Genomic DNA, 23031 nt, shown 5'->3' with positions numbered 1-23031 from the left:
ACTGTATCGTATGTTGCTTTGAAATCAATTAAGATGTGATCCGAGGACACGACATCCTCAACTTTTCTGCAAGATCTGTCGGATGGGAAAAATCTGATCGGTAGGTGCGCGAGCCCCCATGAAGTTCACCTGATAAATTACAATGTAAAATTACAATAAATAATGCAGTTATTACAATTGCCTATTTTTTTGCTACAATGCCGTGATGGGTAAAGTTACTGATATTTACTGATAGTTACCAGTAGGGGAAACAAGGGAGACTTGATCCCCATTTTGTTTTATGTATATTTCTCAAAAGTCTACTAGAAAAAAACCTGGGTTTTCAATTTTTCGGCAGTTTACAATACAGCTTACTACCTACAATTTATCAATTAGTGATACGTAGCGCTTAACAAAAGATATGAGATATTTTGGAAAGTACAGAAAATTGTACATATTTAAAATATGCGGGAGACTTGATTCCCCGTTTAGGCACAATTGATCCATTTGCAAATATATATTTTTAAAGCTCAACTTTCATTTGGAAGTTTTATTAAAATAGGCCTAGTTCATATAGTGTCATTATTTAGTGTACAACAGTTTAATTCAAAAGTATAAAAAGTATTTAGAAATCGTTAAGTGCATCGATCTGTAAAAGTATAGCTTTGGACATCTTTTATAATTTGCGACGAGAACTTTTTCGTTGGGTTTTAATTTTTGAAGCATTATATTTTTCCTGTTTAATAATCAGAGCGGCCTCCAGCTTCAATTTCGTTGGTGCATCTGTAAGGATGTGTATCTCCTCGTTTTCTTACTCTTCGCATATTTTTACGTGGTGATGCCTTTGGAAATGGTTTTATATTTACAGGTGTTTTGATAATTGTATTGTACGGAATCATCGATTTTGGTAGCTGATTAATAGAATTCTTCAAAGAAGATGAGTTGTTTTGTTCAGATGCATTCTTTGTCCGAGCAGTCTCTCTGCATCCTTGGAAAATGCACAGGCTGCTCCTCCGTAGTCCGGTTGGTAGATGAACTTTTCAGAAGCATTTTTTCGCTCTCTCACATATCGCTTAAGTGTCATTACATTCAAATTGAACATTTTTGCGGTCGTTCTGACCGGATTTCCAAACTATTCGTGATTTTTACATAACGAATGTTTACGATATGGAGAATTGTTCACTTTATTATTTACGACATAACGGCCTCCAAGCTCTTCATTTCCTAACAAAAGGATCAAGTGTCACTGAAATTATGTGGATCAAGTGTACCTGTCGTAGTAAGTTTTACTGAAAATTAATTTTGTAAAATATATACAAGTTTTATTGTAAAATGTATACAGCATCAATGAATAAACATGTTTAGCTAATTTTTTGTTTGAAAAGTAATTCAAAAATTTCAAGGCAGTTTTCCGTAGCCAAAAAGTTGGACTTCACTAAAAAAAGAAGTATAGAGAATTATTCCGTTGCAAATCTTATTATATTATATTTTCGTTGCAATGTAAAAATTTATTACATTTTTGTTTTGCAATTTTGTTAGTTGAATGAAATGTACAACTTTGCTTTTTTCTGCATAAAAACAACATTGTATTTACTGAGAAACAATGAATGGATCAAGTGTCCCAAGGGATCAAGCCTACCTGGTCTCCCCTAACGTACTGAAACTACTGATAGTTATCAGTAACGATTTTTAATAATAGTTCCTATCCCTATTAGATAATTCATTTTGGCAGTTACGTAACTATGAAAGCATTGGTAGTTAAAATTTGCAATTTTTCCTCACAGTAAGGTAGAAAACAACTCCTCCCACTGCTTAGCCAGAAAGCGGGTGATAAAGCGGAGCGAAAGCTGGAAAATTATTTTCAATCTTTGAAATTGTCTTCAAAAATCGGAAGGCAAAAAAAAAATTTGTAGGATGGAGTCGAATTTTTTTTAATAAAATCAATTGTCTGTGGGCTCTACAGCCTCGAAAAATGACTCCATACACTCATGTTAACGCGTCTAACACCAGATAGAAGTGGAAATTCAAACAATCGCCATTTTTTCTTTCTTTTCGTAGGTTTTTGCATAGAAAACAATAACATATATATGAACAGTAAGAACAGGTTTGGTTTTCACGTTTAAACTTTAGGTAAAAATGCGTTAGTTTTGTTCGATTAAAGAAATCTCTTTCCGTTCAGTAGCCCAATACTGGAAGGACAAAAAGCTGATAAAATATTTGTAGTAGCCTTATTGACTAATATTTCATGGAAGTGTCTAAAATTTCTTGAATTCGATTAGTTTTTGAGTTACGCAAAAATTTCTGTTTTATTTGTATGAGAGTCCATATACCCCGACTATAGGGGTGAGGGGTCTAAAACCATCATAAAAAAATTCTTGCCTCTAAAACCCACCACATGCCAAATTTGATACCATTTGGTTGATTAGTTCTCTAGTTATGAGGAAATTTGTATTTCATTTGTATGGGAGCTCCCCTCCTAAAAAGGGGAGGAGTCCTAATTCATCATAGAAAAAAATCTGACCTCCAAAAATTCCCATATGCCAAATTTGGTTCCGTTTGCTTGATTAGTTCTCGAGTTATGAGGAAAATAGTATTACATTTGTATACGAGGCCCCCCTCTTAGTGGGGGGACAGGTCTCTAACCATCATAAGAACCTTTCCCGGCCCCAAAACCCCTACATGCAAATTTTCACGCCGACCGGTCCAGTAGTTTTCGATTCTACAAGGAACATACGGTCAGATAGACAGAAATCCATTTTTATAGGTATAGATTTGTATGGGAGCCCCTCCTCTTAGTGGAGGGACAGGTCTCTAACTATCATAAGAACCCCCAAAAAACCCCACATGCAAATGTTCACACCGATCGGTTTAGTAGTTTTCGATTCTATAAGGAACATACCGACAGACAGACAGAAATCCATTTTTATAGGTATAGATAACGCGACCTTGCTTTCAAGTTTGGTCTCGAGGGTTAGGAGGCGAATACGACTCTATTTTTTCCTGTATGGACGCAGCACTGCGACCAATATCGTTTATTGTGATATCGCCCGGGTGTTTAAGGTATAACCCGCACTGCATTTATTTTTGCTATAATCGCTATTGGGTGTAGTGAGCGACATGCTTATGAACTTTTATGCGTGCTTGTGTGTAATTGGGTACCCTTCCTTCAATGCTTTCTGTACTTTACCCACCTCGTTCCACATGATAGCGCTGTCCCCAATTATAGCCATCCCTGCCGCAGCTAAAGCAGTGCATTTAACTATAAGAGTCATTTTTGCACAGTCAATAGACCATATCGGGATAATATAGAATTCAGCATGAAGGAAGGGTGATGAGGGGCCTGAGAATAAATTTTTATGTGGTTTGGTCAAATATAAAGCAATTTTTTTCTGCAACATGGTTTGATCTCAAAACCACTAAGCAAATTGTATCATTGGTTCAACCCCATGTTTTGCATTGATTTGTAATAGAGTCAGGTATTATTAGTTTTTTGTAAGGGTAGTCTTTCCAATAGACGTTGGGAATGCTAGAAGAAAATAATGAAACCAAAATAGTTTAATAGTATCCCAAGAGTGGAACAAGAAACAATGGAGAAAAATATATATTTGTATCCCTATGCTTCTTCCCATGTCACGCCTCTCTAAATTATTTAGAGGTTTAGATTTGCGTTCAAAATTTTGGCTTAAAAACAGCTTTGTCATTGTCTGAAAACTTTGTCGCTTTATAAAATTATACATATTTTTCTTTTCCGATTTGGTCACACAAATTTATAAGCCTTTTTCGGAAGTTATCAAACACAAACTACAGCAAAAGTTGTTCTTTAAATAAACGAAATTGAAGTATTTTTTCCCAACCACGAAAAGTCAATTCCTTTTCCTCCCGATTAACACATTCATAACTCCGCTCGTGGGTTGGATTGTACCCCGGTTCCAATATATAGCGGGACCCCGTCACCTGCCGAAACCATCCACCATCCGGTGTTCCGGAGACGAAACCGCAAAAGGACTAAAAACCGTTTGCGAGAAAAATTAATTCCACCAACAGCAGAGCAGCAGCGCGCAGCAGTTCTTTTACACCAACCGTTACCTCCACCCCCTCTTAGGTTTCGGTATGCGTTTCCACACTCACTCTCAAGTGGCCCCATGATGCCATTTAACCACCCAATCCCGGACTCGAACGAACTCGACCGGTTGGTCGGTCCGTCGGTCGGTCGGTGCAGAATGGATGAGATATGAGCCGAGGATGGGGCGGGGAACTTTTCACACTGAGCACCGGGTATGTGTGACTGCGGTGCGGCTTCCGGGAGACTGGAACGTAAATTATAAAACCGCACAGCCCAAAGTGTGGTTTCAATTTCCACAAGCACAAGCTCGACGCCCGTAATGTTCCTCCGCCGCGCCATCCGTCCTCGTACGGCACACCGAATCCAGCACCCGAGCGAGCACTACTAGCTGGCTGCGGTGAGACTTTCTACGAGGCAAAAGTTCACCCTTCTGTTAAGCTGCTGGCAGGGTTGAAGAACCCCAAGGACGTTGGATGGCTAAAGCTAGAGGAAGCGTCTCGGTTCTCGAAATAAAGGATTCCACCGTGAAGTGGTGCTCTCGGAGTGGGGCAGGACGGAAAGGGGCGCGGTGCTGTGCGAAGCAAGCAGCTAGCAAATGTCTGAGTGGTTTCTAGGTTTTTCTAATGAAAAATGGGCTAAATGGTGTTCCACCGCCACCACAGCAATCGTTCGGGTCAGGTGGGTGGTTCCACGGAGGGATTTGTGAAATTTTCCTTTGCCACCACTTTGCACTTCACACTGAAGTCGAACGTCAGACACGGAACTTCTCTGGCAACTTGGCGCACAAGATTGTACCGAAGAGTTGAGTCCTGTTGTGTGTTCTGTTCTGGCTGTGGGTGGGTGAATAGAATGGGGGACGGGATTTGCAGAGGGAGCGGGATGAAAACGACTAGATTCGAGGCGTTGTGTTGAAGTGGGTTCTTCGTTACAGACTCGTCCTATCATCGAGAAGCAGCGGACCGAAGTGGCTCTCGTACACAAGTACACATGCTAGTACTTGAGTGCAAGTCTAGGCGTTAAAACGAGAGGGTTGCTTTTGCGGGCGTAACGTGCAATCCATTGGCAGATGGTGGCTTTGGCTTTCTGTCAGAATAATAGATTTCACTATCGATATGTTCGTTTGGCACGACCTGCAGCTTTTGGGAAAGATCCGAGTCGAGAAAATGTGGCTCCTGTTGGCCAGAAAAGAGACTGAAAATAACTCGAGTGCATCGAAATAGCTCCAGTTACATAACAGCAAACATTCTAATGACTCAAAACATGCACACAAAGGCACACCCTAGCGTGACCAGTTAAATCTTTCCCCCGCGTTCACCCGCCGACGCCGAGCGCAGAAATGAACATTAATCAAACGAAGGGTTCCATCCGTGCTGCCTGCCGGTGGTCCGCCGGATAAGGAATCTACAATTTCCTATCGACGGAAGCCACACGAAGCGATTCTGACTACTGAGACTAATATAGGCGGCAGCCTACCGACAGGCGACGACCTCGTTGTTTATAAATTCAGTGGTTGAAAACTTTTCCGCCCTGATGAGGATGATAATGATGCCGTCGTCGGCCTGCACCCACCAGCCCAGGCCCGTTCCTCGGTTTTGCAGAGAACACAACCGAAACGACCTCACCGAGAGAAGGAGAAGATTATGCATATTTGAGAACCCTCCTGCCGCAGTACGCTTTGTCTTCGGAAAGATAGTCCACAGTCGCGAGTGTAAATATTGAGGCTATATAAACAAACTTTCCTCCCTTGGTAGACTGTCTTTCATCAACACATTTGGTTCTCCAGGCCAAAGACGATGAGGACGATGACGACGACAACGATGAACGTTGGAGTCCGTATTCTCAGTAAGGGAAAACAGCCCGCCCGCCGTCTGTCGAATCCGTCGAAGCGACGGTGGTTTCCTAAGAAAACGTTAGACTCGTTTTACACATGCACACGCCCCCGATTCCGTGCGCTTGGTTTCTAATCTTTTCTTTATTGCATCGCACGGAACAGCCGCCAGGAACTGGCTTGAGGAACGACACCTACTGTGTGCTATGTGTTGTTCTCGGGTGCCCAAACACTGAATGCGCCCCTGGTCTGCTTGGCAGCCACAGCTCTGGAACAACATCAACATCGCTCGGGAATGTTTGTTTATAAAATTTCAACTTTTCATCTTGTTCGTGGCGCGGAAAGGCGAGTTTGCGATTGCTCACTCCACCGAATACATCAGCAACATTAGCAGTAGCACCAGCAGTAGTGTAGTACCTTAGTTGTCAACTGTCGGGAAGCGGACCACCCTGCCGTCATGTTCTAACGCAAAGACGGATTTCCCCCCTCGCTATCTGACCCACCGCACTTTCGTCGTCGTCGTCATCATCGCCGTGAAGAACTGTTGCAACGGGAAACGAGCGAGCAAGCAAGCAATCTGGAAGTGCTACAATTTTTCAAACACTCTTTTTCCCGGCAAGTTTGCGTTCCCGTTTTTTTTGCGAAGTGAAGCGAAGAAATGATTCCCTTTGACGGAATGAGCTGCCACACCACACCAGGGATAGAGGCAGGGGAGGAGCAGAGTGAAAACTTTCCTCATCTTTGTGTGGGCCGAGTTAGCGATTTAGAGCACACAGCTTGCGGCGGAAGAGAAATGTGCTCGTGTTGTGGCATTTTTTCTGTTCCGAAAAAGGATCCAAGTTTTCAGACGCATGAATTGTCTGCTTGAATTGTATGTGCTTGTGTTAAGTGCCACAGATTGATTGGGGATTTTTTCTTCCGAAAAATTGTTTCAATGTTTCGAAGTGATCAATCGAACGGTTGAAGCCCGAATGATGGATTCGATTAGAAGCGATTTGTCAGTGCGTCAGTAGGGAACCGGCTAGGGTTTTCCAACTGCTAGATTGGCAGAGTGAAAATGCTGCAAGTGTGTGGTGCAGTTTTGCTGAACTGTCATGGTTATAAGTTATAAGGATTGTTAAATTATAACAGAATGATCATATGTTCACCTTATTGTACGAATTTTTAATATTAAATTGCTGAATAGTACTGCACTTGTTCTGTTCGTTTTGTTTTCGTTAGATAGAAGATGCGACATACATAGATCTTAAAATCTTGAACCGTTCAAGAGACGGCTTTGCCTGCTGGTTTCAGGCATCTTAACAACGGAACGTTAGGTTCTACTGAATCGTAAAATGTCAACAATCATTCTGGTAGTCCGCAGAGAAGTATCCCAGGACCGTCACTATTTTTCATCCTTTTTATGAGTTATTCTCTGTCGGACTCTTATAAACCGTTACGCGGTTTACTTACATTTATCGATTTATCAAAAATTGGGTCAGAAAGTTTCTTTGCTGGGCGTCATTCGAATTTGTCGCTGGGTTTCCTTATTCAAATCGGATCTGACATAGATTCGCGTCATATTCTAACAATTTATTTCAAGTTCGAAACTGGCATTTATGAATCCGGCGTAGGAGGTGAATTACATACGATAATCGAAGGATGTGCAGGAATGCTTTCTGCGGCCGAAAAATCTAGTTCGGGACAAGAGGACCCTGAAGCCGTAAGGTAACTAAATCTGTCTTGACAACCGAGTGGTCGCGGCTTCGAACCTTTGTCGAATCAAACCATGCGATGTAAGTTAGGGACTCTAGAATGAGCTTATTCTCAGGACCCTTCACATTCTTGCTTCATACTGAATACTGCATTTACCAACAATGTGAAGCGTCTTTCCAGCGCAAGTTTTAAGATTGGTACTGGCTCGAGAAGCGTGATGAAGCCTCTTGGTCAAGGGCAAATCATAACTAATCTCCGTACTGCCTGGCTCTACAAACCGAAATTAGGTGAAGATTAAGCTGTTAGGTGAGGTGAGGGTGACTGCCAGAATAGGGTGCGTAAGAGAAGTCAGGTGAGTGAAGTGACTGTGAGAACAGGGCCCTTTAATTTTTGAGTTTTTCTTGCTGATCAAAAATTTTCTGCACTATAATAGGTTATTAGTTTGAATTTTCTCGTCTGTCTGCGATATTTTAATAGTTGCTACTTACAAATTGTTTGATAATGTTTGATTTTATTATTACAGATGGCAATAAGAACTGGCATTTTTTCTGTTCCGGAAAAAGCTGTAACACACTGGGACATGTGCCCCACCTTCTCTATAAAATTTAAAGTAAAATAAATAATTCCTCAAAGTGTAGCCGGGTAGTCCAGATTTTTTATTTTAAAGGCCCAATATTTTTGTAACAAGTTGTAACTTCTGTCTTGTTAGGTAGGGCATATGAGTTTATTTCCTTATCGGAGTATATGTCCTTCGGCTGGACATATACTAAAATTGGAACGATACAGACAAGATTAGCAAGACCGCTGCGCAAGGATGAGACGCAAAATCGTGAAGCGTTCTGTCTCAAGACAAATGTTAGACCCGTAGAATTGTCTAGCTTCCACTTCAAATTCAAGCAAAGCTTTAGTACAGTCTCATTTTCATTTTCATGAGTTGATAAACTTGGAGCTATCGACTATTGAAGATTCGCGAATTTGGTTTTTTTCGGCTGGACAGTCAATTAGCAAAGCAAAACGACACTTTATTTTTTCTATGCCCGACGTTTCGATGCTAGTATTGCGAGAATATGTGACTAGTTTAAGCCTTCAGCAGAAGCCACCAGACAAAAGACGATACGTGGTTCTAACCCCTTGAAAAAGATGCCAAATACATCGAAACGTCGGGCATAGAAAAAATAAAGTGTCGTTTTGCTTTGCCAATTGACTGTCCAGCCGAAAAAAACCAAATTCGCGCTTTCATGTATTGATATGAATTTACTCATTATCACTAGTCACATTAATCCATATACTCTAGCCGTTCCCAGTCCAAATCAAGCACTTTTAAAAGTTTTTAAATATAAACAATGTTTTTAAAGTCGATTGTATGTGACAGTCAAATGTCGGATAGTTATGCCATCCTTTTGTTGTATGCCAAAAGGGCCTTGGCTTTACAGGCCACTGTGATGTGATAGACTAAATGGTCGTCTTTTGCGCTAGAGCTGGGCAGTCATATATTCCTGTTAAAATCTTATGGGCAATAGACGCAATGTCAGTATCCAGTAACGAAATTGCACTAGCGAACAGTAGTAACTAATAAATATAAATATAAATAAATAATAAAATCTACTGAAGTTTTTGGAGCGTCTTAGTAGAATACGAAACCTAAAAATAAAAAATAAGAAAACTTATCCAATTTAATTCTACTATGTGTATTTTAGTCACGACAGATACGTATTTCGCCTACGGCTTCCAGGCTTCCTCAGTGTCTGTTTTCGAACTATATTTTTAAATAAAATCTAATAAAATAATCTTATGCAAAGGCCGTAATAGCCGAGCAAGCCATTTATCCACAATGAAAACGGTAAAGGTTCAAGAGTGCTACCTTGAGGAACGCCTGCGCAGTTTCCAAAGCAGACAGGTAGAAATAAACCTAATTTCACGACCTTTTTGTCATGCCATGCTATCGAAGTAACAGAAGCTTCTAGTTAGCGAATAAAACTCTTCCAAAGTCGTTCAATTCTCAGAGTCCAGGTAAGTTAATAAGGAGATCAAACCAGGCATGCGTTTTCCAATTCCGGTCTCACTAAAGCACAATACCGAGATTTTAAACAGTATGAATCCTTAGAATCCCGTCCGATTTTAGACATGGAACCGAGCTGCCGGATTGCTTTGGAAATAACAGTCAAACGATTCACATTAAAACTGGGCTTGCTTGGCATCAAGAATGCCCAGGTCGTTAACATTATCAGCTCTCTTGTGACCTGACGAATCAATGTTGTACTCGAACAATATTGGACTAACAGTTCGGTGGAATATCATAACCTGACACTTTGCAGTGCTTATGATGAGCTTGTTCTTGCGACGCCAGCATATCCAGCAGATGTTGAAAATTACGCCAGTTTTCGGGGCATCGAATGGTGAGATATAATTTTAAATCGTCCGCGGACATTAATTTACATCCATCGCCCAAAAGTAAAGTTAATTCGTTGAAGTAAAACGAGAAGAACAAAGCGCCCATGTTGCTACCCTGTGGTACATCCGATTTGTTGATGAATGGAGAGGAAAGATATGAGTTAAGCTGCTGTACACGTAGTGTTCGATCGCTGAAGTAGGAACTTAACCACTCGACGGCATGTTGCGATGCACCAAGCCGGAAAAGTTTCCGTAAAAGTATTCGATCTATGCGCTCAAACGCAGCCTTCAGATCGATGTAAACTACGTCGGTTTGACAGATTGTCCTCGCATAAATGCGTGTTGATCGAAGAAAATGTAGATATACGGCGTAACTGTTCTGCCAAAACATCTGCAATGAATTCTTGTTGGAATCCTTTAAGGACCAGCAGTAAACAGGATTTTAGTATTTTGCGCTGATAACCGTAGTATCAAATGTGCTCGAATCCAATGGAGCGACAAATTTAGCAATCAATATCTTTTAATGCCAAACATTTGACGATAGCGTTAGTATTTGTACCTCATTTATAACCAGAAAACTAACGACTAACGACGATACATGACCGGGAGAATTTCAATATATTTTTAAGAACTTGAACAAGTCAAGCATACCAAGGATAATAGGGGATGGAAAGAACCCATGGTTTGTCCCTTTGTTTTGTTTATAAAAGTTATTCCAGAATGTAAAACAACATTTATCCATATAATATCCAATTAAATGAAGCTCTCGCCAACTGTACTATGTTGGGAATGTTGGAAAAGTCATCCGCTTAGAAACAAAAGTAATGCAAAGCCGATGTGCTACTTTACATTTTCGGTACTTGACCTTCTGTGGCATGTGACGGCTAGCTAGTTAGCACAACTAGGAAAAAGCCCCCAACATAGCTCCAGCCATCCCAAGCCCCTACCTAGCGCCTCCACATGGCCGTACCTAAAAATACTTCAATTTGTATAATTGAGCAGCCAAGCTAGGAGGTGCGCGGTCGTGTGGTTTTCAGTTACTAACCTTACAACTGTAATATTAGATAAACCTTGAACCACACGACAAGTGTTCATATTATTTAAACTAATATTTTTGGTAGACTTATCTATTTCCACAAGGCGAAATAAAGCGCTATATCCATGGCCAATTGCAGCCTGACTTCTGGTCTAAATGCCATTAGTTCATCCCCGAGGGTCCGGGTGATCGCTTAACCTTTATTAGCAAAGATACTCCTAACTCATTATAAGTATGGGAAGCGTTTGGTACGGGAGGTCCACGCTTTCTTCCTTCCCCTTGATTTCAAGGAGTTTAATAAAATTAGGTATTATTGTTGGTTCCACTTTCTTGGAATTCTCTGTGCGGTACATGCTGCGCAGTTGGCCTAGCCGTCGACAAGAAAAATGTTTGATTCAAGCAATCGTCATTTTCCAGGATGCTTTCACGAATTGGCTGCGTTAGTGTGAGATTAGCTTAGACAGCGTCATACCTCAAAACCAACTGAGGAATTCATAAGCCCCAAGAATAAAACTAACAGCGTTGAATAGTCGATGGCATTTATGCACGAAGGCTGCCTAACCAGACCGAAAGCTTTCAACCGATTTCACTCTACATAGTAGGTAGGCACATCACATAGAAACCGCTCCATCATCATAAGGCACTGTCTGTCTTGCGATTTCCCGTTCTAAGGTGTGTCCATCTGAACGGAACAATCTAGAGTTGTCTTGTTTGATTTCAATTTAGTTCGAAATATGCTTGGCAAAACATTCAGTGTTGGTTTTTAATCTTGGCTAAACATCAATAAAATACTTGAAGAAACGTTTGCCTTCTCCACAGATAGATACCATTCTACCAATTGAAAATATTAAATCGATTCTAATGCATTCAGAAAATTGGGTCGATGAAGTGCAGTTCCATTTCCCTAGTTTTTAGCATCTCAAAAACGAAATTAACATTTCAATCAAATCTTGCCGAAATGTTGGATTAACGATAATTTGTTCCCCCAGAAAAATCATCATTTGAAACAATTTAAGCTTATCATTCCCACAGACAGTAGAAGATTACCGCCAAGCGATAACACATAGCCCTGGATTTTCCTCAACTATTTCATGAATATTGTACATTTCTGTTTCTGTTTCTGTTTCTGTTTGCAGCACAAGGTGGGGCAGTTAGAGCCAAGTCTGTCCAGGGCTGAGATAAGGTGGTTGTGATAATGTTAAAAGAATCCGTGCGGATTACGCTAGCTCCATAATGTATTGGTGATTATGGATTAATGGGCGGAAGAAGAGTGACAGAACTTGGCTTGATATAATTGTGTGCTTGGTTAATATAGCATAAGATGGCTTGTACTTATCTTGTTTTCTCCTTCCTTTGTTTGTTTCCTCATCTTGTTCGTAGTCAATCTTAAACCTGAAGCAGGCTCCACGCCGGCCGTCCTCTCCATCGTTGTCACCAGTGTGGTCATCTGTGGCTGGTCTCTTGCCTCCCCTCACGGCAACATTATTGTTGCCGTGAGAAGAAGCGATAGAGATCAGGCAGAAAAGAAAAGAAAAGAAAAGAAAAGAGGAATTTTTTAGTCAACATGTTGATTGCAATTTTCAAGTTAGTAATATCACGAGAATTCTATGTCTGTCCATCACCTATGCTACTACCGACTAACTACTCGCTAGGCTGGACGCTACTCATCTCCCAAATACCCATGTCATCACGATTGACCCAGCGCTGTTCCACAACCTATGCTCATTAAAAACCACAGCCGCCTCTTTATCTACCATCTTTGCAGTATTGTAGCTGATGGCGTAAATTTTCGAATATTTTGTGCGGAATATTATTCAAGAGCAATATTATCGCTCAGAACTATCGAAAAACTACTTGAACTTCCGAAAAATAGAGCAGATGCGATGTAATGGGGACTGGTACTCGCTCGTATTATTCCCGGTGGCATTAATTGCATATTTGTAGCGGTAGTCAACCGATTTGTCGGTATGCTCTTCAGACCGTGGTCAATTGAAATGATTCTGTAACTAAGAAGGGATGAGGTGGATCAAAAAGAACTTCACTTGGAGATATGTATATATGCCGTGTTAGGTCTTAAGTGCAAGCTGTCACTAAAGCAAGACTTAATAAGATGTTAACAACGTTGATAATTCTGTGAGGATGGTATTGAATCGAAAAATAAATCCTCATACCACGGCCATATATTATGTACTATGACCCCATTTTAGGAAGTGGAAATGATTGAGGACAGCCCTTCGCTATCGCTTGAATCAGCCAGAGAATCGAATACCTGTTTTTACTTGAAGAAGTTTTGACTCTAAAAAGATTTAGTTAGAAATGGAATTTCAGTTGAAGTCTGCCAGCATTGGGCAATGGACAGAACAAGATATATATCGAGGCTATAAATCTTTTCGAGTGATCCACTAAGTCCGACCGCGACGACAGCCGCAAGAATGGAGAGGAGCAGGCCGCCGGTGAGTTGCCACCGTTCGACTTGATGGACTCTCCGACAGAGGCTCATCAGCATTAGGAAGGCCCTTGGGAGACAAACAGCGTCATACATGATCATTTTATGTTGTTAGTTGAATACCGTTAACGCGGTTAGTCACAAGACATGCAAATCATTCTAATAAAGGAGGGAAATAAAAAAAAAAAAAAAAAAATTATAATTACATCCAAAACAATACAATAGAGGTGACAGTAACAGCAACGATAGCAATATTAGTAATAATAGTAATAGCATAGGAAACTGATACAGGAAACACATCTACTGACTATAACTTCCTGCCCATTAATAATTGTAATGTGGCAGCATAGGTATAAGAAGAATTTCCGACTCATCATAGAACACTCAAACATATATTCATTCGTACCTATACACCCATGCACACTCATACATGCATACACATGTATACATGTACGTGTGTGTATATTTTTCAGTGCTGTGCTGTCCATAATCGCATAACAGCCACAAATTCTATGGCAATCTCATAGAAAATGTCTCGATTACGCAAATAAAGACATCACATCATTTTTGAACACTCGTTCGTTCTAACTAGCGATACATTTTAATTTTCATGAGTAAGTCAAAATCTCATGAATGGTGGGTAGGATTTGGTTTCAGTTTTCTAGAGAAATTTCTGTGCATACCAGCAATTCATCTAGGGAACCGATTAAGCCCTCCCGGTGCTTCGGCCCAAACGGATTGAATTTAAAATCAAATCCGTTCGATTTCGCTCCATTCCGCTTTACGAAACACAGGCTACACATAAAGCTAAATTATGCAATACTACATACTACACATATATCCAACTTAAACTATAAACATTCTACATGCGGAACTAAGAATTTTTAGGTCGTTTGGCCGAAGTACGCGTCAAACCACCTACCCATGGGAGGGCTATTTCATGAATATTGTACATTTCACCATTTAATCTTGATGAGCCACTTCACCGTACGCATTTGTAATGTTGGGAAAAATTCCCATAGAAATACGTACGGGTACGATACATGTGTCAGAGTTCCTCGTTAACCAAAACAGGAATGTCGTACCACTAACCACTGCACTGTAAGACTTCAAAACTGATGGTGATGTTTTGAATCGTTTTCTCCCCTTCCGACTGACTGACTGCTGTCGCAGTTGTCACGCGGAGTACCACCGTTCGTACGGGTGACAATTTAAAAACTAATAAAATGCTTCACACAATTGGGCATTTGATTATCGCTATTTTCGGTTCCGCATCTCCGGAAAGCTTGCGTTGTGCGCGTTCCCCTTGGCCGGAGTCAAAATGATTCATGATGTTCGGCTTCCCCCTTTTCTGGCTGGCTGGCCAGCCGGAGTTTAGTTCACAGTCAACGGAACTCCGTCGGTGAACAGAAGAGAAAAAAAAAAGCTGGGGGAAGAATTACTTCTCTTAAAAGGGCTCATTTACAAGAGCCGTCGTCTTTCCTTTCAACTCACAAACTTGACGGCGAAAACGCGTACTCTACCAACTGTCAGCCGACCCGACAGGAAGATGATAATGGGCTGCAGCAGTAGCTTACCCCTCTTTTCCTTGCCGGTCTTTTCAGCGACGACGACGACGAGAACGGTGACAACGACGACACCGACAGTTAGTCCGCTGCCCGGGAGGAAACAATCTGCATCGCTTCCCATGAGACGGGCATTCGATGGCGGCGGAGGAAATTGGTTGTACGATCCAGGGCAGAGCAGCGAGCAATCATGTCTTTGCCGGTGGGTGAATAAGTAAGTGAGTGAGTAAGTGAGTGAGCGAGTGAGCGAGTGGCTTGGGAACCAAATTTGATTGACTTGAAGGGGACCTCCTGTTCCACACGCGCGTTTGAAATTCCAGCTGTCATGCTGGCGTTCGTTGCTGGGCAAATATTTGTGCGCTTTCTTCTCGGGGTCGGTTTTTCACTACCCGGCTACAACAAGCATAGAACGATAAGTGGAAGATCACTTGAGCCGTGCTTCGAAAGGAAGTCTGGAACGGAAATGGATCCCGGTGTAGCGCACACCGAACGTTTGGACCAACCAAGAGCTCACAAGAAGGATGCTCGAGAATTTATGGAGGATTCTGAGAAGTGCCGAACATCTTTGTGTGTTATACAGCTAAAGTGAGCTTGGTTCAAGTGGCTCTCCGGGTGTTGATCGTGTGCGCTGTTGGTCTAAGCGAGGTCTGCCACATGAGTCATCCTGCGTTCTAAAAACAGATTCGCTCGAATCAATCAGGCGAGCTGTGGAACAAAATTAACAGTGTAATGATAATTTACGGTTTCCGATTTGATGGGATTCAGAACCAAAACTGGCCCACCGCCACATCCTCTCCACGGACGATAGCTTTCGTCATAAATTGGATCGATAAAATCTCGATTTTCCCGGTACATTATTTTTATTTTTCTCGCCATTCCATCATACGCCGCCGCCGGCTGTTTACCGACGGCGATAAAAATCAAGTGGGAATGCTGGAACTGTTCTGGCCGTGTCGTGTGCGACGATGGCGAGGATGTTGCTGCTGCTGCTGCTGCTGCTCTGCAATCCGGGGAGTTGAAAACCCATTACGGAACAACGACGGCAGTTGGCAGGCAAGCAAGCAAGCAGGCAGAAGAGGGCGGCGACAGGAACTGCGTGATGTCGGGACTCGTTAACCCGGAATAATTTAATTCCGCGAAACTGGATGATTGAAGCGGGGGAAGCCATTCCACGCGCTGCGATGTTTGAAATGATTAGACAGAGTGAGCGAGCAAGCCGGGGGTGGTTTGTAGGGTAACTAAAATTGCAAATAAACTAACTGAATCATCGTCATTGATGTGTTTGGTGTTTTTTCGAGCGTAAAGTGTCGCACGGAGTCACTTTCAGCGTAGGTAATTTATTGCGCATGAAAAATTACTGATATTTTGCTTTTAAACTCGTGACATTGCTGAATTTCACAACTAACCGAATAAAACTACTGCCAATCAGTGAAAGTCAAACATCTTACATCACGTGCCAAGTGTTGATTCACTCCCCAAAGAAATCGATCACATACTAATGGAAAAAATCAGCAAAATTCCACGAGTCAGGTAAACTGTTTTTTGAAGTTAGATAAACAAAACATTCCTTCGGCAAACTAAACCCTGACGGTGGTTGTTTGTCCAGGCATTAACACATCCACCGTAGTTGGATTTGCAGTGGTGAAACTAAAAGATTTTTTTTTATCGCTAAAGAAATTTAAAATTTTTCATCAACTTACCGGATGACGGGCAGCCACGGCCGCCGCGTTGATTCCTGAATTCGGATACATCGTGTCACTTGGGCGATAACAAAACAAATCCAATGGCTGCTTTGATAAAACGGCACTCTATGACGTAGTTTTTAGTTGTTGTTTTTAATTACTCTAGCACTGGTATTCCTGGAAACCGGTAAACAATAGCACCGCTAGCGGTGACTGATCTGATGCAGGCAGTAGCGGCTCTCGGCAACAATAAACTCTGGATCGAATTCTAGATAAACAGCTTCCAGCAAAAGCGGCATATTTAATCGAATCAAGAGGTCTGGTTTCGCCCTAGATTGCTGCTTATATTTGAGGCCGGCACATCAACACCATTAATAATTCACAATTGCAATCGGCTAATCACAAACACACTGCTGCAATGCCGGATAGCCGACGGGGGCTAATAATTTCCCGAAACTTCCACACGTTTAATTATCCACACTTTCAAACCATACGATCTCTTTCCCACTCGCTGGGCCGACGGCTGGTGGACGGAAAGAAGATACCGTCGGGGCTTGATAATAATAATGATGATGGTGGTAAAACCCGCCGAACACAATTAACGAGCGATGGCGGCTGCTTCCGAGCGCTCAATAACAATTTTTCTATTGCTTTACTGCCGGGGAAAAACGAACCTAATTCCACACTGCTTCTTGCTTTACAATTGCTTCTTCTTTTTCTTCTTTTCCCTATCTGTCGTTCACACACCAAAAAAAAACAGCCTTTTCTTGTTTATTATTTTCCCTCGCCGTTAATCCGCTTCTCACTTGTAGCACAACAAAACACTTCCGCTAGGTTTATTTAATACTCCCTTTCTTCCGAGGCAGTGGCGTCTGGTGAATCAATTTCAGCTTCGAAATCTGATGGAAGAAGGAAAAAAGAAGCATGTTAATAAATAAATTACAAATCGGTAATCAACTGGCCGCTCGCTCGTTTGAAACCAACCCGCCCCGTCGGCAGCGCTCTGCTCTGCCCGGCACACACCCGATCCGACCGATCAAACTAATAGGATTCACAATTTCCCACCTCCGAACAACTACAATCTTCCGCCGGCAGATGCCGTAACTGAACCGCCGTTTCACCCTCTCAACCCTTTCGACACCCCTTTCCCAGCACACACATTATCATCATAGAAAAAGCACACCCTATCGGACGGAGTGCGGTGCACACCGAAAATTTGGCTCGCTATTTGTTCAGCTTTGTCGACGATGACGACGACGGCAGAAAAAAAAACTTCACAAAACAATAGGAACCACTGATGACGGCCGTCGGTTGGTCGGTTGGCAAACCTAGCAGTACGGACGACAGCGCCATGATAAGCACCGTCGGCCGACGCCGACGAACGGAACGGAACGGGGTGCGGCCGGCGGAATCTGGTGTTTACCCATCACTCAGCTCCGATGAGCCGGCGGCGATGGCCAACGAAGCGAACGCTTCATGAATACGCACGCACTGGTACCACCACCGCACGGCCACAGCCACACAGCAGGACAGGATAAACATTGCGAACGATGTTTGAACTGGCGGTTCCGGCGATACGTATCACTAGCAGTGTAAATAGTACGTTGGATCGCATTTTCGGCAGCCATGTGAGCCGAATGCCATTTGTGTGCTCAAGCTTTCGTAACGGAATTTCGCTCTAACTGTCCGGCGGATCGGGTGCGCGAGAACAGGCAAACTTTAAAACGGCCAATACCAGGCAGGTAGTCCCGTGACGGAAAATATGCTAGGAAAAATACCTACACGTTGTGAGCTGAAGAGATAATCCAATTAGCAGGCAAATCCAACGCCGACGGTGCTGAAACTGTTTCTTCTAACTTTTTTTTTCGCTCTTCACTGCGTGGTTTTAAACGGTCCACCACTTAGTTCCCGGCTAAACAATCAATAAAGTATTAATCAACGATTTAATCCTCAAAATTCTAAACCGACGCTTAAAAAAAAAGCCGTCGGGCTTGCGTGGGGTGTCAATCGAACGGACGGACGAAGGGTGGAATGAACACGCGCTCGATCGCGAGAAAATCGCCAACGTCGTCGTCGTACGCTTTCACTTCGAACGCGCAGCAAACAACAGTCGTACACAATTTATGTGAATGCACACAGAGTATATGTTATTTTTCTGAATTTTTTGTTTTATTTGCTTGATTGGTTCACCGGTTTTTGTTCCACAAACACTCGAAACCGTGCGGCAACTTTAGCTGCAGGCAAAGGGAGTGCGAGGGGTACGACGCTCGCTCGCCGGATTGAATGAATTAAAAGCTGTGGTTCACCTCGTAAAACGGTAGATTTGTACGGGCTCCCCTTTGCGCCCCAATCGGAAACCGTCGGCAGTGACGGTTTTACACACCACAGAAACCCACCGCGTAGTCGGAAAAAAACACACACGAGCGCACGCCAATCAGATTCCGATGGCCGTGGCGCAGTTTCACTTCTTCTGAATCCACTATCACACGATTTGCTACGGGTAAGCTCACACACGGTCAAGAAACCGGCATCGACTCTGCGAAAAACGAACTGAACGGGATCAACGCTGCACTACTACTGAACGCGCGCGAGCCAGACTGAAAGCATGGCCGAAGCTAACGCTCTGCTCTGTTGGGCTGGTAGAAATGCGACACCACTACGAGTGCAGAACGTATCGTTGTGTTTGCGCATGGCTGGCAACCATGCTGCCGCACAGAATTCCAAGCGAAACTGTTCTGCAGGCAGGCTGTATGCGTGCGAGGCATTGCTGGAAAATGAAAATGGACAACTGTTACTCAGAGGAAGCATTGATTCGGAAAGAGTCCAGGTACTAGTTTGTTTTAGATCTAATTTCGTGGGAACCACCAAATAAACAACTAAACAGCGGGTGGTGTGGTTGTCAAATCACATACATTGTCCATGTCCCACTCATTGGTTTTCGTACCTTTGGTACTGGGACCTATTTAAAGGTTAATTCGTTTTAAAACAACTGAAACTAATTAGAAAGCAGTTAAACGCAGCCTTTTAGTTACAATTTAACTATTATTAGCTGTTATTTTCGATACGCCGGCTGGTTCCAAATTGTCGCCATCCATGGATGTTTAGTCCGCTAAATTTTCACAGTTTCACACCCCTGCAACTAAGAGTTAAAACTAACCGTCATTGACTTTTTCGATTGCAAAAGCCGTTTTTATACTCAAATTTATCTGTATATGCAAATGTGTTCATTACACTCTATTCGTCAATCATAACATCATTAACATCGCATCAATACATTAAATTTTTTTTAAATTAAAATTAAATTAAATTTTGATTTATCATTTTAAAGTAAAATGAGTCGTCATTGATTCCGTAAATTTCAAAAGCAGTTTTTTTTTTGAAACAGAAATTCTGTTCATGAAAATGTAATTCCTGTGTTCTGAGTGACAAGAAAAATGCAGTCCATATGTTTGTAAAAACAGAACAGAACGGGAAATCCCGTAACGGAAAATAAGCAGTCATTAACTTTTCATCGGAAAGCCCAATTTCGGAAGCAGTTTTTGGGTCTAAAACAGGGGTTCTGTTTTTACAAATGTATTCACTGCATTCTTCCTGACAAGCTGAACACAGGGATTATATTTTTATGAACAGAATTTTTGTTTCAAACAAAAAAACTTCTTTTGAAATTGACGAGATAGAGCGGTCATGCTTTTAGTCGCCCTAGAGATGAATCAAAAGAAAAATAACTAAAACACGAAGAGAAAAATTAGTTTCAAGCAGAGGTGGGCACCGCTAACCGAAATTTTAGCTTCGCTAACAGCTAATCCGCTAAATCAAAACGTTAGCTTCGATAACCGCTAACCGCTAAATCAACCAATAATTTAGCGGAAGCTAACGCTAACCACTAACAGCTAAATTTGTTAGCACTGTAGAATCAGCATTACTTTGATAAGCGCTGATTTCGGCAATAAAAGAAAATTTTTGTTTCAAAGGTCTAAGAAAAAATACCTGAGATGGGGTCAGTCCCGGCGTAGTGGTTAGCATTCACGCCTCTCACGCCGAGGACACGGGTTCAAATCCCAGCCCCGCAGAAGTCACGAATGACATAAGCTGTTAAAGTGACTATAATCTAACAAAAAAAAAAATACCTGAGATAATTCCGTGCAAAGAATTGCAGGCATTCATGAAAAATGTTTAAAGAACATTATCGCTTAGCATATTATCACATTAAAAGGGTACAAAACATTTCCATGTTCCATGACATAGATTTCTCGATTTTTTATTGGAGTTTTCCATCGCTGTGAAAATTTATGTAAATGCTTTCCAAATAATATTTTCTCTGGATTGTTTTATAGAAAGTTACTTACATTTTGTTGGTTTACACTTGAGCATTACCGGTAAGCGTACCAGTAGAGGCGCATCTAGTAATAAAATTTCAAGTTTTTAGTAAAAATACAATGAAATCAGAATAAAAGGAATAAGAATCAGAAGGTAGAAAATTTGTAAAAAAATATTTTGTAGATAATAATTTTACTTGGTTGTTGTGAAAACTTTATTGCGTTGAAATTTGGCCCAACACCTATGAATTTATAAAACTAGTGATGTCCGAGAAAATCGAAAAATCTCCCTTGATGTTTTCAGTGAATGTAAGAGGCCTCGAAGTTTTTAAATATCGATTTATTTGAGTCCGCGTACAAAAGTAGTCCTCTACGGACTTGAGACAGCAACTTTGTTTATGGAAGTGCACTTGCCGTATTTGAACGAAAGATGTTGCGGACTATTTTTGGCGGAGTACAAACCGACAGCGGAGAGTGGCATAGGCGTATGAGCCATGAGTTGTAGACACTATTTGGAAAAAGTTGGGAGACTACGGTGGGCCGGCCACATCGCAAGGATACCGAACGACTGTTCAGTAAAATCCGTTCTCTTCAAGAGCCCCACCGGCAACAAGAATAGAGGGGCCAAACGAGTTAGATGGTTTGACCAGGTTGAAGCCGACTTGCATGTGCCGAGACGCGTAACAAATTGTAAACGAGTAGCCTAGGACCTAGAAGTACAATGGAGAGGAATTCTTGATACGGTAAGAGCCACCCCGGCTCTTGGCTGGTAAAGTACGTACAAAAGTTTAGAATTTGGAATCCTTCGACCGAAGCCTGTGCGATATTTCTCACAAATTTTCCTTCTGCCAAAAAAAAGTTAGCGGTTTATTTAGCGGTACACAAATTTAGCGGAAGCTAACAAAAACGCTAACGGTTATAAAAATTAGCGAAAACGCTAACCGCTAACCAAAATGTTAGCTGAGCTAATTAGCTGTTAGCGGATTAGCGGAATTGTGCCCACCTCTGGTTTCAAGTAACATTTTTGTTCTATAGCTTATCAAGCACTTGCTCCATGGCAATCAGCTGCCCAAGGAATAAGGAACGTTTGACCGACAGCTTTTGACTGAAGTTTTTGGAGCGTCTTAGTAGAATATGAAACCTAAAATAAAAAAAGAAGAAAACTTATCCAATTTAATTCTACTACGACAGATTTTATTAAGCACATGCTTTATAGCTGCTTTTAAAGTATGTCTAAACACCTCTGTTCAATGCTTGTACAGTTATTTATAGAGAATTGAAACAGCACAATGCTGGATATGACACATTCCAGCGTTACGGGACACCATCCCTATAAAGCAAATCAGTTGCCATTTCATAAAATCCCTGGAATTTAAGTGGAAGATAAATGTCCTCCTTAATCCACTATTTTACAACGTATTTGCCAAAAAAAATTGTGAAACAGGAAGCAGTTCACATAGCAAAAGTTGGTGCTAGCAGTCTCCCGTAACGCTGGAATGTATCATGTTCATGATATGTGCATGGAACTGTGTTCACTTTTACTCCACACCTACTCTTAGCTGATACGTTTGTACAACGTCTATTCGACTTGCATTTTTATGGTAACCTTTAAGCGACCGGCATTCTACACCTGCTCTTAGCTGTGCTGCTGATACGTTTGCACAACGTCTATTCGACTCTTATTCCATGCTTATATAACAACGTATAGATGGATGTTGATTAGAAGCTTCGCGACTTCGCCACCTCAAAGAACATGGCCATACGTAGTACCTTCTTCCAGCATAACCTCTACCATCGATACACCTGAAAATCACCCAACCAGACAGAATCTCAAATCGACCACGTTCTGATAGATGGTCGGCACTTTTCAGACATTATCGACGTCAGAACCTATCCGGGCGCTAACATTGATTGGGATCACTACCTAGTAATGGTAAGGATACGTCAAAAACTATCTGTTGTAACCAACATACGATACCGGCGCCCGCCCCGGTATAATCTAGCGCGACTGAAGCAACCAGAGGTCGCCG

The 23031-nt window shown here is 41.8% G+C and overlaps 1 protein-coding gene and 1 non-coding gene across 5 annotated transcripts in view; one reads left to right on the top strand and one right to left on the bottom strand.

The window, feature by feature from the left end:
* Positions 1 to 19199, bottom strand: part of LOC128738589 (protein groucho-like) — a 94223-nt gene extending 75024 nt beyond the window's left edge. For 3 of the 4 annotated variants that reach the window (XM_053833840.1, XM_053833839.1, XM_053833841.1), the window contains exons 1-2: positions 18468 to 19199; positions 16704 to 17584 (exon numbers count right to left, since the gene is read on the bottom strand). In XM_053833840.1, the coding sequence (XP_053689815.1) occupies positions 16704 to 16754 (51 nt within the window). In that variant the 5' untranslated portion in view covers positions 16755 to 17584; positions 18468 to 19199. The remainder of the gene's footprint in view (positions 1 to 16703; positions 17585 to 18467) is intronic. The other variant, XM_053833838.1, reaches the window with a different exon arrangement.
* Positions 8312 to 8414, top strand: LOC128739021 (U6 spliceosomal RNA). The gene has a single exon (XR_008412166.1). It is a non-coding gene; the product is annotated as a U6 spliceosomal RNA (small nuclear RNA).
* Positions 19200 to 23031: the final 3832 nt, after the last annotated feature.

This window comes from Sabethes cyaneus, chromosome 2, assembly GCF_943734655.1.
Source record: "Sabethes cyaneus chromosome 2, idSabCyanKW18_F2, whole genome shotgun sequence".
Taxonomy (NCBI): domain Eukaryota; kingdom Metazoa; phylum Arthropoda; class Insecta; order Diptera; family Culicidae; genus Sabethes; species Sabethes cyaneus.
The sequence above is the reverse complement of the archived record's forward strand: the minus strand, read 5'-3'. Positions and strand labels throughout refer to the sequence as shown.